We start from the raw sequence: 16,432 nt of genomic DNA, 5'->3' as shown, positions 1-16,432 counted from the left end.
CCTTTTCCACTTACTAAAATCAATGGATTCATCAATGAGTTTGGAGAACTATATACCGATGCCTTTTGGCAGGGTCTCATAAATAATGATACTCTCAACTATTTGATTCCCAAGCACCCTCAAACCCCTACTTTTTATATGCTGTCAAAGACACATAAGAACATTCTTTCGACCTCCAGGAAGGGCAATCATGTCAGGCATTAGTTCTTTAACGGACAATGCCAGCAAATTTGTGGATAGCTTTTTGATGCCATATGTGCTGAGTTTACCATCCTACATCCATGACACAACAGACCTTTTGAGACACATTGAGGGAGTTCCTCGGTATGGAGTCCTGATGGCTAAGTCCTTCTTAATGGAACAGGATCGTACTTCTTAGCCCTTGAATGAATTTATTTTACATTTATTATCCTTCATTCTTACACTGAATTATTTCATCTTTGAGGACCTACACGTTCTACAGGCCCAAGGCGTGGCCACAGGAACGCCTTGTGCCCCGTCCTATGCCAATTTACTTCTTGGTGCCTGGGAAAGGAGTGATTTTTTCAATGATCAATACACTACCTTCTTGCAGTCTGTGCTATGCTGGTATAGATTCATAGATGATTTATGTGAAGAGTGGACTGGCTCTATAGCCCTGCTAAATGAGTTTATCCAGATACTTAATGTCAATTCTATGAACTTACACTTTACGTTTAATCTTGATGATACTGTACACAGGTCCCTTTTTGGATCTGTTGCTCATCAAGAACTCAGATGGAACTCTAGGTACAGATCTCTATCGGAAGCTCACAACCAGGAACACCTTGCTGCACGCTTCCAGTGCTCATCCAAAGCCTCTCATGCGCAGTATCCCTTATGCGCAGTACTTGCGACTACGCAGGAACTGTACACGAGATGAGGATTTTTACATTCAGGCTGCATCTCTACGTGAACATTTGCTCTTTAGAGGCTATTATCAGAGGAGGGCCTTTAACAAAACACTTGCACGTACTAGATCATCCTTGCTATATGTTTTTTCCACGTACTAGATGTACCAACACTGTTACGATCATTACCAGATTTTCAGCACATCATGGCCAGCTTCGCAACATCCTTTCCAAACACTGGCATCTCTTAACAGATCATCACCTCCTAAACAAACATCTTCACAGTACTCCAAAACTGGTGTTCCGAATAGCCAATTCTTTAAAAGATCGCCTAACTAGTAGCGACTATTGATCCAACATTAGTCTTGCCTCGGGTTTAAGGGGCACCTCTCAATGTGGGCAATGTTCCCGTTGCCCTTGGATTCTCACTGGTACCACCTATAGACTTCCCAATGGGTGACGCTTCACTCCCCATACCCCAACCCATTGTGACACAACTGGGGTTGTCTATCTAATGCTCTGCGATTGCAGAGCCTTTTATATGGGAAGACTAAGGGACTAAGAGAGAGAATTAGAGATCATCTCTATTATTCAACGAATGGTAAACTTACCACCGTTGGCTGACATATAGATTTAATCCTTTAGCTGTTATTTAAATTCTTGGCCCTGGAGGTAGTGTCCCTTCAAGCCGTTCCTTTAAATAAGCCCCCTTAAGTCGTCTCTTAGGTTCCCTTGATATCTGGCTTATATATATATATATATATATATATATATTAGGGCTGTGAAAAATAAAGATTAATTCCTCGATTAATCGTAAATTTTTTTGATCGATCAATTTTTTTTTGATCGATCAAAATTATTTTGACTGGTACTCACCTCTCTGCCTACTTCCCGGGTCTTCAGGGAGTTCCACCGGAGATCCTGTGATGTCACCGGACTCCTCCCCCCTTCCCCAATTGCCTCTGTCTGCTAACAAAGGGAAGGGGGGAAGAGTCCGGTGAAGTTGAAGTTTCTGATTGAACGTAACGTGTACGGGGGAGGAGCTACGCATGACGCCACCCGCTGCTGCCCTATGAAACTAACACGATTGTCGGCTTTACATGCTGTGTTTTTATCATCTTTATGTGAGTAGTTTGTGTTTGAACACAAAAATTTAATCTTATACTTAAGCGGTGACAAATTTGATCTTTTCTTTCTACCCATGACCTGAGATTGTGAGAGATGTTTATGGTCCGTGTTAACCCTTTTGATCCCACCAGTTTGCACAGGGGTCCATGCCATAAGGTGAGAGTGATTAGTTAGACCGGAGGTGGAGGGATTGTCACGCTACTGTGGAAAAAAAATGGCTCACGTCAGTGCTACAGTTTGAGTTTAAAACGTTTGTGTGAACTGTAAAGTTAAGTCATGGATTGTGGAAACTAACTAGTGTCGGGTGATTGTATATAGTGTATACCACATTTACCACTGACTTATGCAGAGTTGCAATGCAAGGAGATCAGCTAAAAGTAGTTGGATCTGTATGTGCGTTATAACTAATCGAAATTAGTCGATTAATCGATTTAAAAAAAAATCGATTAATCGAACACAAATTTTTTAATCAGTAACAGCCCTAATATATATATATATATATATATATATATATATATATATATATATATATATATATATATATATATATATATATATATATATATATATATATATATATTGATATTGATATTGTCTCATGGTTATCCGTCTAATTTGGTACAGCCCTGCACCTGTTTGGTCCTGTTATTTGTGCTTTTTCTGTGCCATGATTTTTGTTTCTGTTACAATTTTTTCCTTTGCTTTACCTTCTTCTTTAGCCTGAGGTCCCACATACCCAGCCTCCAATATGGGTTATTAAAGGTTGACTTGGCATTAAATGGTATTTTTTTAATACCTGTACAAAAATTGTATATATGTGTTTTATTGCTATATATATATATTTTTACTGTACACCATTTGTTTATATTTCTCTTTTATTTGAGCCCAGCTATTTGCCTCTCCCTGTGATATGCTCAGGTACTTCTGGCGCCCCCCTGTTGTCCCCATGCGGCAGCTAGGTGACCTCCCTGGTGGATGGAAGAGTCCCATCTCTATGTGACCGCCCCCTTCACTTGTGTACATCCTGCCATGGGCTTCCACCCTCTGGCTGTAGGAACGAGCATGCATGCATGTGTGCCATCCCTTTGCGTGTGCGCAATGCGGGAGTTCTGACCCAGTGACCCCATACGCTGGGTCGGGGACTACATAAGGAAGCTTTGCCTGCTTGTCGGTGCTATGGACGCCGGGCCCGGAAATTTTTGTACCCTAGCATACCCACAGTAAGTATACCTCACTGGCACAGCCTATTAGAGCTACCTCGCTGTTTCCATTTATGGAGCTGCAAGCATGTCTCCTAATTCATCTGTGGCCATTGTCTTCTTCCCTATAGGTTGCATATATATTGGGCAAGAATGCAGGAGTGTGTGTGCTCAAACGCACCCCACTTCTTACCTCTCCCCTGTAATGGTGTAAATCCTGCTCAGCATTGGTACCCCATCTCCAGCCAGCCTTTATTTCCTGGGACCCCCAAATCCTATGTATCTGCATATAAGGTATATACTATGCCCTTCTCCTTCCCCAACCCCCTTCCCTTGCCCACTCCTCCCTCCCTCCCCCTTTTTCTCCCCCTCTTCTCCCTCCCTTCCCTCTTTTCCCTTCGCTTTCCCCTTCCACTCTTTTCCATTTCTGTCTTTCTCTCTCTTTTTCCTTCCTCCCCTTTTGCCTCTCCCCTTCCCCTTTCTTCCTTATTAATTTCAATTTTTTCTACTCTCTTTCCCTCTTGCGTCTTTGGCTTCCCCTTTTCCCTCCCTTCCTTCACCCCACCCCCCTTTTTAATTGCCCTCCATTCCCTCTTTTCCTTCCCCTCTTCTTCTCCTCCTCCCTTCCACTCTCTCTTCTCTTTCCCTTTCTAAACTTTCTCCCCTTACCCCTTTGCGGCCCTCTTCTCCCTTTTCCCCTCTTCCCCTCTCCTCCATCAACATTCCTCCCCTTTTTTCCCAACCCCCCAACTCCCGACCTACCCACTGTCTCCACATCTCCCTATCCTCACCTAATCCATTTCCCCCATCCCTTGCCCCTCTTTCCCCACTTCTCTCCCACCTTGACTCTTCACTTCCTCACTCATACACAATTCCTCACCCTTTCCCTCCCTCTCCCCAGACTTTCACCACAGTCACATTCCTCCACCCACAGCTCCTTCAAGTGCATAGTCCACCCATTTCAACTGTTTCACCCAATCTGTTTCAATACCATTGATTTTTACACCCCCCTAGTCACCGCGGGGACCCTTTGGTGATGTCCTGTGTTTGCCAGGGTTATAGGTAAGCAGCTCTGCTCTTCCCCCATATATACTTTGTTATTGACACTATTGTATGAAATGTTGTTAACACTTTGGTCAATTGTATTGTTATTAATCATTTGTCAATCAAATTACAGATATCCTCCTGACGAAGCGGAAACTAGTTGAGCTGTTATCCGTGACAAACTATCCCACTGTAATCTTTCCCCTTTGGGGGCAATTATTTTGGCGATACACATGGATTGTTATGCTTTTAATCTGTATTTGGTTATTTACCATGTTTTATTAATTATGTATTAATAAATCTCTATATATTTTTCTATATACTTGGTCATACATTTGAATTTATTTTTGTTTAATTTGTATCGAGATAGTCCAATTGCCCTTGTCCTCTAAGGTAGGCTTGGTTGGGGACCAAGCCACCGATCCCCATATCTCTAAGTTTCTGGATGATGGTACAATTATTTACATATTTTCTACTATGATTATTGCTATAGAGGCTACATTCATTCCTCTTTTGCACACACTAGCTTAATGCCATACCCTCCACTGCTCTCTCCTGCACATATTGCCTACTGCTATACTTTTCACCCTTCTCTTCTGCCCATACTACCCCCATCGTAGCCTACTACTACCCCACCTTCTAGTCTTCAATGTAAACACAGAACAATATCACAGAAAATATCACAGAAAGTGAGGAGAGCACAGTGCTGCCCAAACATTTTAACTGTTTCTCTTGTGAAATTTGAGGATGAGTTACTCCACAGTGTCTGCAGCTACAGATGTCAGTGAAGGCTTGTTTTCAAGCTTGTTTACTGCTTCTAAAATATGTAAATATTTGAAGGTTCTTAGCCTGGCCATAGTTCTGCTTTAAAAAGAATTCCCATTTTCATTTTTCACACTGTGATGTAAAGGGAGGGGGTGACATCATAAACCATAAGCTCTACCAACATCCGACACAGAGTCTTGGTCTGACTCCTGAAGAAACAGATTAGCAGTACAAAACTGTAAAGGTGAATATGGGTGACCAGGGGGGTAGGTTAGTATGAGACTGTTACTTTGCTCCTATAGAGTCTCTTTATGGTGTTCATAGACATTAGATGCTCAACTCTCAATGTGGCCCCTTTTGGCTGAATTGGGCTACAGATTCAAGTTCATGAGACACATTCAGATATGAATAGCCAAAGGTCATATATCCCCCCAACAAATCAGCACCAGAGGCATCCATCACACTTTGCCACTTCTCTGTATTAGCTAAACAGAACCTTGGTCCCACAAGGTGACAGTTCCTATTATGATATCATTTCACAAGCAGAGATGCCCGAGGGTGTCTAGATTTTTATTTATGTGTATATCTTTATTTCAAATCGTATTATCAGCGTTTGTGTAAAAGAGTAATTCTCTAGGTGGAGGCCATATTTTTAAATAACGCAGGTCAGTTAATGCAACTGAATGATACCTTTTTAATGCAACTGGAAAAAAATCTGCATAGCTAATAAACTTACACTGAGTGTATGTTAAAAACAATACTTTTCAAGAATTTCTGGTAAAAAATATTAGGGTGTGAGATGATTCAGATAAATGGCTCAATTAATTGAATTGTAGCAGACTTCATTGCACTGAATCGGAGCTGTGAGCTCTTTATTAAAAGTGCTGTTCTGTAGCCCATAACCTTGTTCCTTGACTCCTCTCTAGTTTCCAATTTAAACAAGTCCCCATGCGGCCTGCTCTAAAGGCCTTTGTCTCCCTGTCATTGTTAAAAGAACCGAGGCATCCTGGAAGTGTGAAATCAGAACTCATGAGTTGAACGGTTCCCCCGGGAACACTGTACTGCTCAGAAGGTCAAAGTCATGGGCTGGACCATCTGAAAGTGTCTGATCGCCAGTCTGTGACACAGCGGGTGGGGGGCAAAGGAGCTAGAACTTAACACATCTTAATTAAAGCCCACAGACAGCAAAACAGACTGTTTTTAACTGGGCTGTCAAACAAGACTTAGATTTCACCCTGCTAATGAATGTGAATCTGCTAAATGTTAAACCATAAGCTAATAGGGATGTTCTAAGATAATTGTTAAAACAGCATTATATCTTCTTTTGCTATGTCTTTATTCTATATTACAATCAGATTTCATGCTCTATTTGTTTCTAGGTTTGTATGTTCTACATGGTTATAAAAGACATGAAATTTACATGAGGACATTCTAAATAAATCCCACGTGATAATTTATTGTCAAGGAAAAGCCTGAAGGTATTTGGAATGTGTACATCTTTGATCAAGGAACCCCTACAATCATACCAATTTTAATGTCTCTACAACTATATTTAGTGCAATATATTATTTCTCCAGTTTTATTAGTGTGATTTCTGTCAAACTGAAGATACAGTATATCATTTTCAAAGTTCAGAAAAGAGAAAAATAAACCAATCAAAGTTGATGAAAATCTAAAATTTTCCTGTAATAGATTAACTAGTAACCCCTACTGCCTCTCTGGCTATCTTGACTGGTTTGACATGCGGTGATCTACTTATTGAATGACATAATGCCAGGCATCTCCTGCTGACAGAAATACTACACAATGAACTGTCCTTGAAGTATATTGTGAAATAATTCACTACTGTCCCTTTATAACTGGAAAACAAAAGCACAGCTGCAGTGTCTACCTTCTCCACCCTCATTTTTGCAGCATATCATTTGCTCTAATACTACAGGTATACTCTATCAGTGCTAAACAAATTAAAATATATTAAACAATTACACACTGACATAAAACATGTACAAAATTTGACATTGAAGAAGAATACCCTGCCTGAACAAACTTACAATCTAAGATAGATGGGTGGCAATGGCTGTAAAAGATGGGAGATGCCTAGTAGGCTACTGCAAATAGCAGGAAGATGGATAGCCAATATTAAAGAAATGGGTTTTGGAAGATTATTTAAGCACCTTAAAAAGAAAGGAAGCCATTAAAGTGGAATTCTGCAGCTGTGGGTGGGATGAAGTTATGGGCAGATCGGTGGACAAGAGATAATGTTTTGGTGGATATTTGTGGATTAACTCAGAGTTATAGTGGGGGGGATACAATGTGAATTTTCTGAAGGTAAAAAATAAGTACTAGAATTTAATTGATGGTTAGGTTGAAAGACACTGAAGAGACTGGCAGAGAAGGGAAGCAGATAAGGAGTAGTAGAACACGTAGGGGTTTATTTACTAAAGGCAAACAGCCTGCAATTTGTAAGTGCAGTTGCACTCATTTTCCCCAGAGCTTAGTGAATGTGGTAAATATTTTCTGAAATCTATCATCCAATCATGCACAAGCAAAAATGCTGATTTTTATTTTCCTTGCACCTGATTGGATACTCTTTACAAAGTAAAGCTTCACAATATTCATTTAACTCTGGGGAAAATTAGTGCAACTGCACTTGAAAAGTGCACAGTCTATTAGTTGCTTTAGTACATTACCATCATAGTCTTGTCAGTGAATGACTAGACAGGATGAATTTGCAATAGACTAGCTGAGTTAAGGAATTATGAGGTATGGGTATCTGGAAACATAAATATGCTACTAATTGCAGGAAATTGTCATATTTATCATATAAAGCAATACTGCATTTTTGATCATACCAAAAACAAGCTTATATAAGGTATGCATTTTTCCCATTAATAAAAATGCTAAAAGATTGGCTAGGCAATCCAAGTCACATGATCACCAGCTACCAATCGTTTATGGAGAAAGGTTTTGCTTTCAGCCAGCAGTGATTTTATAGAATAAAAAATACTGCCCTCATTTACATAGAGAATCACAAAAAAAATCTACAAACCAGATTTTTTTACATTAATACATTAATTAAATTTAATAGGAGAAGTTGGTGCAGCTAAAAGGAGTTAAACTGCAGGTCAAATGCATCTGTCAATAACCTGTGAATTATCTTAGAAGTGTTTCAAGCTGATTTCACATGCAAGCTGAATATACCTGAAAGCACACTGCATTTGCCCAAGGACACAAGCCTAAGACCCCTTTCACACTGGGGAGCTTTGCAGGTGCTATAGCGCTAAAAATTGTGACTGCAAAGTGTTCTGAAAGAGCCGCTGCTGTCTCTCCAATGTGAAAGCGGTGGTCTAAAAAAAATCCTGCTAGCATCTCCGGAGCGGTATATACACTGCTCCTAAACAGCTCCTGCCCATTGAAATCAATGGGGTAGTGTGGCTATACCGTCGGCAGCAGCACTTTCCGGTGGTTTTAACCCTTTCTCGGCCACTAGCGAGGGGGTAAAAGTGTCCCGCTAGCAGCCGAATAGCACCACGAAATTGACGGTAAACTTTACCCACTGCCCCAGTGTGAAAGGGGCCTTAAGAGTGTTTCACTTGCACATCTAATTAAGACTTTTAACATGACTAGCCAAACCTGAAATCTGCTTATTCAAATCTACTACGGTTTTAATGTAATGCTGCCTTAATTGAACAAGCCTGTTGTTGTCTGTACCTATACTTTTTCTAGTTTAAGATGATTGTGAGTGTAGCTTATACAAAGCAAAGAAGGGAAAGCTTCTTTTACATTACAGGAGATATCTTTTTGTTCCCATTACTGGCTGCTCAGTTATGGCAGGCAGGGGGGAATTGGAGAATTGGCCTTACAAAGGAGCTAAACGTCACATTTTCCATAAAATATGTTTCTACGTTTTTTTAATTTATTATGATTTCTGAGCAGTCCTATATTTACCATAATTGCACTTGTGGTCCTGCGGCTACGGAAATGGGATAATGGGGGTAGCACCAAATCTCAACTGTTATAAACTGCTTTTATTTCCTTATTTTATTTCTGTCTTCTTGACACCTGTGGACATTTATGGCTAAACTCAGCAAGTGCATTATGGGTGGTAATGTGTGCTGGTGGATGTTATTACAAAAGCTCGTTATAGGCCACCACTCCTTTTCTAGTTTACCCATCTGTGCAGTTAAAAAGTAGCTTTGAAAATAATTTTTTTTTTTTTTCATTAACATAATTGCATGATACAAGAGCCAAAGTTTGCACAAAATTGCATCATCATTCTGTTGTGCCTAGCACAATATAATGAGTCTGGTTTGTTAAAGGAGTTGAGAATATGCACACAAAAAAGAGAAAAAAATCACTTCAATTATCCAACCATGTGCAAATCAAACCCTTGTTCATTTTATCTGCATATAATTGTATAATTGAAGTGAATCTTCTTTTGTGTGTGAACGTTTTTACCACCTTTAGTAAATCAGTCTCTATGTCTAAACAAAGTCCTTGATATGCTTTGTCATTAGATAAATCTGCTTGGCTATATACTGTCATCAAATACACCACTATATGTTTATAAGATAAAATCAGTAAAATAAATCAAAAATTCCAATAGCTTTAAAGTGGAAAATGTACAATTATTATTATAACTCTTATTCTCTAGATACAATAAAAATTCCATTATCGTGACATGGTTTTAATTAAAGCCCCCCTCCTTCCGAGAACCCTTTAAATAAGCATCAGTAGAAGATACTCCTAGTAACCTGTCATCTTCTGAATGTCATCGTAGCGCACTGTGTGCCCCAGATGTAAAACGTAACAAATAAGTCTCATCAAATGAATCACAGGAAAACAGTTCACTCTTTTTAAATTTTAATTAAGAGCTGTTTGGAGAATATATGTAAATGTAGTGACAAGACATTTTGTACAGCGGGATCTTCTTACCAGTGACATCAGCTGCCATCAATCCCTCTGCTCTTATGACTTTCACTTGAAGGAAGCCCACATCATTAAAACTGCTAAAGGATCTCATAAGACTCTGCAATTAACAAAAAAAGAAAAAAACAAATGCATTATTAATGTGTACTTTCTTATTATATAGTTTAAACATAGACAATATTTGAAAGACAATAACAGAGAGGACAAAAACATTATTTTCATATGTGTGTCCTCAAAGCAACATTTCACCCATTACAGTTAGTCCAAGAATTGTAAATGCATGGGTCGAAAAAGTACAACATGATTTAATTTTTTTTAAAGGGACAGTCTTAACAATAATGGCAACATATTCCAAGCACAGAAAATTGCATAAGCAGACAGAAACATTGTAAGATTTTTAGTGACAAAATAAACAAATTTGAATATTTTTTGGACCTGGATCTAAAAAAAAAAAAAAAACTGTAAGTCATGAACTAAGAACTTTATAAAAGGGCACAAAACCTGGACCTTTAGAGTAATGAAAAACTGTCTTGTGGTTTAACTAGTCCACATTCAGAGAGGTCTATGGTTAAAAATAACACCTTGAACTTTCTTTACCAAAGAATGCATTAAACGCACAACATGCACAAAAAAAAAAAGACATGGCACTGTGCATGTATTTTTTTTCATATGATTGAAAAGGCGTTTTTGAATAAACGTAAAGCCAAAACCAGAAAAAGTCACCAACCATGTTATGCTTACAGAAAAGGTGATCCATTTCTGAGGCATTGTCCTTGTAATAGAGAATTCCTAAGGATCATACACTGGGCTATTGCCCCTTAATTTTTGCTAGCTGCAGATTGGTGATAACTGAGTTTCTATAAGGAGTCTATTGAAAAGCAGGAAAGGAAACTGTTTACAGTGGTGTTAACTTGCTATAGTAGTGTCTCAAGCTATTATAGCAATTTATTACTTGAGGCTTTCAACAGTTTAATGGCCATTTCATTCAAAAATAGGAGTAAGAAAAAGAACTGTTCCTTCATAATATATATAGCTAATGAAATTCAGATGTATTTTTATGGAATCCCAGAAGGATCATGAGGGAAATTTCTGGAGATCATAGCAAAATGTACATTTTTACCTCCTTGTTTCCTTCTTTTATACCTGCATTCCAAGACCAAAGCTGTTCTAAAGTTTTACTCTCTTCTTTGTGAAGCCTTTTGTGTAGTTAGAAATGATTCTGCTCACCCCACATAATTTTCAGTTATTGCCCAAACATTTTACAAAGTATTCTAAAGCAGTATTACAGTCTTACTCTTACTATCTAATGTAGAAGCGTATTTAGAGGAAGAAATATACAACCTCTTTATATTAGAATTCAAGGCATTACTGTTATATTTAACCTCAGCTCATCTGATAGGTTGTCATTGTTCTTGAGACTTCAAGCATGCTTTTTTCCAATAATAGTTAGGTTACAAAATATTTTCTTTAAATTTTATTGTAGCATTGTAGTTTTATGCATCTACGATTCAATGGAGCTTTGTGAATTTATAACGTGATGATTCCAACTCTAGTCACTGACCTTCCTAAGATATCAATAGCCAAGAATTTTGTACATTGCTGCGAAAAACTGAATAAAGTATTTGTGGCCTTCAGCTTCATGAACAGTACTAATCTAGAAGTTTTGTGCATGTCTCATTTACAGAGACCTTGAATCTACCTTTGGCAACAAAAATGTCAAGAACATAAAAAAAGTCCCATTTTTTTTTCAATAGTCAGTGTGCACTACATCAGCTGCTAACACTACTAAAATTAGTATTCTTGCACTCACTTCCATTTCTGAATCATAATATGTTAAGTATGCCATTGTGACAATGAAAATAGTAGTTTTGGATCGTAAAAATTTCAATAAAAACGTTATGGATGTAAAGAGCAGCCCATGTTTTTATTAATAATATGAGAGAGCTGACAGTCAGAGCACACTGTGATATTAACATTATCTGTCCCTAGTGGATGCTCCCTGTTTACAGTGAAGATATGACCTTGGTTTTCAGAGACGAGAAATTATTAAGCTAGGTATATTCCCCTATGTGCATTAATATGATATTTCTTTTATATAAAAAGTATTTATGAGCCCTATTAACTTTCAATCTTTTTACATTTGTTTATTTTTCAAGCATGGTCTCAGAGGTGCTTAAATGAAAACCAGCTTCACTGTTGACACAAAAAAGAGGATTTGAATGTTATTGTAATGACTTTAGGAGTTACAGCCTATAAACGGATATTTATTACTAATGCCAACATGGGGTTTGACATAACAATGCACATGAACTTTAATTTACAATCCTACTCTATGGACCTTTGAAAAACAGATCCAGTGTTGTATTTACCTTTTACTGTACTTTTGCCTCATAAGTAGTATAACCGCAACAAGGTTGGGAAAGGCTGCAACTGTGGCCTGAAAGGCCAGTTCCGGCAATGTTTCAGACCTCGTTATTAGTGAAAGCAACATAATGTAGAGCCCTTTTATATGAGGCACATCATGTATGTTATTTTAGAATATTTATTAAGAAATGTCATGGGGCGCTGTTTTTTATTTTGTCTGAGGGCCAGAGGAGCTTAGATTTACCTCTGCATCTAATGTGCAAAATTTATTAAAGAATATGTAAACCCAACATTTCATATTCCTGATATGTGTCTGCTGTACCATTTACTTGTATGAGAAAGTATTCTGTTCTCTCTGAATTCCACAAAACAAAAATATAGTAAGTGCCCCAAACAGTTCAGCTGCTGGCACGCTCTGTGACTGTACAAATCCTTGTAATCAAATCCAATCAAAAAAATTTAAATTAGTTAAATTACAAATGTGATATCCCAAGCAAAAATTAAATACAAAATCAAATAACGGGTAAAAGTCCAAATGCTTATACAGTGAAATTTAGACTCTAGTACACTATGCACTCATCATAAATATAATAAGTCAAAAGCAAAAACAACATCCAATCAACTCCACCAAGTGTTGTATAAAGATCCAGTGAAAGTGAGCCTCCACCCAATTATGCACTCACCAGAGATAAAACATATGAGAGCTTCAATGTAATCTCTTTAGCAAGTACTCCTCCCCACCTCCTCTTGTTAACAACATGATGTCCTCATCAGAGGAACCAACAAACTGCTCGTAAAAAGCTCACCACCTCTCCCCACCCAGGATGGAGGTCAGTGGAGTCTTGTGATCTCTGTGCAGCACACACAAGTCACTACAGCTCTTTATTTGCTACGGAATCCCAGGGTCAGTCTGCTCTCAGAGTCATGTATAGATCTTAGTGTCTGTATTACTTCTTTTGTGTGAAGTCCCTGGTGTCCCTGCCAATCCCTCTGCTTCCTAATAAAAACTGACTACAATAAGAACACACTGTGGCCAGTTCTCTAGCCTGCTCTCGTAAAATGATCAGACTTGTCCAGACACCCTCTCCTACCCTGCACAGCCTTTCATTGGGGAGGTCAGTGTGTTGTTGCTTCTCCTGCCCCAGCTCTTATGCAGCTGAGAACAGAGGGTATGCGATCACTTATAAAAAAGGGAAAACATGTATTAAAGCGGAGGTCCACCCTAAAATGGACCTCCGCTCATCGGAATCCCCCCCCCTCCCGCGCCACAATTGGCACCTTTCAGGGGGGAGGGGGGTGCAGTTACCTGGATAATCCAGGTAACTGCACCCACTTCCGGGATAGCTGTCTGCGGAAAGGGGCGTAGATTACGCCCCTTTCCACAACTGCCCGCCCCCTTTGCGCAAGTGCCCCGCTGCCTGCTGGGAAACACACAGTTCCCAGAGGCAGCGGGGACCGTCCGGATTGCGCCGCGCGGCTCGCGCATGCGCAGTAGGGAACCGGTAAATTAAGCCGAAAGGCTCCATTTCCTGATTCCCATACCCAAGATGGCGGCGGCAGCACCCGAGTGTCGATCTAGAGATCGGCTTCGGGTGCCGACATCGCGGGCGCGCTGGACAGGTAAGTGTCACCATTTTAAAAGTCAGCAGCTGCAGTATTTGTAGCTGCTGACTTTAAAAAAAAAAAAAACGCGGAGTCCCGCTTTAAGAATGTTTTTTTAATATTTATACATAAATGTTGTGCCTTTCATTTCCATTTTAAACTGAATGGGTTATTTTACAAAGTGATTGTTTACAATCCCTTTAAAGAGGAAGTAAACTCCCCTGGTTTGTTTGTACCTATAGGTAAGCCTATAATACTATACCTATAGATACTGTAAATATCTCCTAAACGTGCACCATTTACGAGATATTTACTGTATACTGCGCCAATTACGTCTCAGGTGAAAGCAATTAACTCCAGCAATAGACCTGAACTGGAGGCTCACCAAAGCACCTGCAAGAAACTTGCTGCACCCATAATCACCCATAGTCAAAGATTAACTCAGAGCCTAATCTAATACAAGCTTTCAAATGGGAATTTAAAATTTACCATACATGAAGCGTTTGCCTACCAAGACATGGCGACGCTCTTTCATAATATGAAAGACATGCATGCCGAAGAGAATAAATAATGCAGAAAGCCCTTTAACATTTCACAGAATGTATTGAAATCATTAAAAGCTTTTTAAAAGCTTGGCCTTGGTCTCACCTGGTTGACATGGAAAACAGGATCTACAGAAACTTATAGAAACTATATCACAATAAGGGACATATCTGAGATCATGGGTCCTAGTAACCTGAAGTCACAGGACAAGCTGTATTCAACATGTTCCTGAAGTGACCAATATGTGATACTAATTAATAAGACTATGTGTATAGGGCTTTAGGCCCTATGAGTGCAGACCTTACAGGGCCCAGACATGTCCTGTGCAGAAACGACTTTTTCTAAAAGAAATAACAAATCATGCCTAAAGCTAGGAAAAAAGAACAAATAGATTTTTATGGGACATAAATATCCTTATTTCGTGATCTGTCTCCCTGCACTATTTTGCAGAGATGCGCTATCTGACTACCCACTAAAGCTCTCAAGGAAACAGGCAAACAAGAAGAGCCACCACCTTCAGATCTCCTGTGAACCTGTTGAAATTCCTGGAGTCATTGGACCCCCAAGATCTCAAGCTAGAGAAGTGTCCAGCAACCATCTTTCCCATCCACCCACCATCAACAACCTTGATGACTGACACATGAGCAACTTTAAGGAAGAAATCTCGACTCGTCTACTTGCTGAATAATACTTCAACTTTGTTTCATTACTGAAGGCTCACAAATAATTTAGCATGTTCTCATGTGCTTTCATCCTACTGACCTGTTCTATTTGATAGTGATTCCTGAGATTTACATTGCCCTGTTTTTTTGAATGTCATGTTCATTCATTCATATGCTTCCAGCACTAAGTGGCTTTCCCAATCTTGGGATTGCTGATCCTCGTTACCATCAAATATTCAGATGCCCACCATGCTGTATGGGATATATTGCCACATATACAACTATAGGGGTCCCCGACTTTTGCCTGCAGACCACTTTTGATTCATAACACAGGGAACTTCTGATTGCTTGACACAAATTACAGTATAGATTATGAGCAGACTTCAACACCCCCTCAACTTCCCCTTTTAACCTTATTCACACATCCGGTCAATACAATTTGATGTAACAACTACTATAAAGTAGTTGGAAAAACAAACACATAAAATGGAATGGGATTTGCAGAACACGGAAGCACTAAATATAACCTTTCCATTGCCAGAACAACTTCACATTACACATCACAACTTCATCAAAACACAAGACATATGTGACCTTATTTAAAAGCTCATACTTGGTGACACAGGCTCCAAGCTCTATTTCTGGGCAAACCCATAGAATACCTATTTTCTAGAGGTGACATGACTTATGCTTGTTGATTGGTTGCTAGAGATCACTGTACATCAATACCAATACTGCTCACTGATTGATTGCTAGAGGTTACTGGACATATATACCACTCACTAATTGGTTGCTAGATGTTACTGTACATCATTATTGCTCACTGATTGGTTCCTAGAGGTTACTGAATATCCTTACTGCTCAATTATTGGTAGCAAGAGGTTAGTGCACAGCATTACTGCCCACTGATTGGTTGCTAAAGGTTACAGCACATCATCTCATCACTGCCTGCACACCATGGCCTGGGGGGGGGGGGGGGTGAGGGGACCCATCAATAGACAGAAAACTCCTAGGAATCCTGGGATCAGTGGCAATGCCCTTCACTCTGTTCCCTACCCCACCCCCTCCCCTTTTGTCTTTGTCAACACTTTATCTGATAATGACTTTGTCATACTGTTATATTTTGAAAAACCAATAAAATTATATTCAACCTTACCCTGGGCAGAGTTTGCTCACAATAGTGCCGTTAATTTTGCTTCCCAATTGTCCCCATTTATAGCGAATTATGCTTTCCTACCATCCATGTTGCCTGACTCATTTGTTCCTTAGAGCATTCCTGCATTAGAGGAGCATCTCCGTGGTCTTCGTTCCACTTGGGTACAGGTGC

General features: G+C 39.3%; 1 protein-coding gene across 5 annotated transcripts in view; it reads right to left on the bottom strand.

Moving 5' to 3' along the window:
* Positions 1-16,432, bottom strand: part of MCTP1 (multiple C2 and transmembrane domain containing 1) — a 1,143,431-nt gene that overhangs the window by 479,375 nt on the left and 647,624 nt on the right. For all 5 annotated transcript variants that reach the window (XM_077462382.1, XM_077462384.1, XM_077462383.1 and 2 more), the window contains one exon: positions 9,941-10,034. In XM_077462382.1, the coding sequence (XP_077318508.1) occupies positions 9,941-10,034 (94 nt within the window). The remainder of the gene's footprint in view (positions 1-9,940; positions 10,035-16,432) is intronic.

The sequence above is a fragment of the Lithobates pipiens genome, unplaced genomic scaffold, assembly GCF_037356315.1.
Source record: "Lithobates pipiens isolate NorthernLeopardFrog02 unplaced genomic scaffold, aLitPip1_a1.2 Scaffold_3, whole genome shotgun sequence".
Lineage (NCBI taxonomy): Eukaryota > Metazoa > Chordata > Amphibia > Anura > Ranidae > Lithobates > Lithobates pipiens.
Note: the sequence above shows the minus strand (reverse complement) of the source record. Positions and strands in the feature narration are given on the sequence as shown.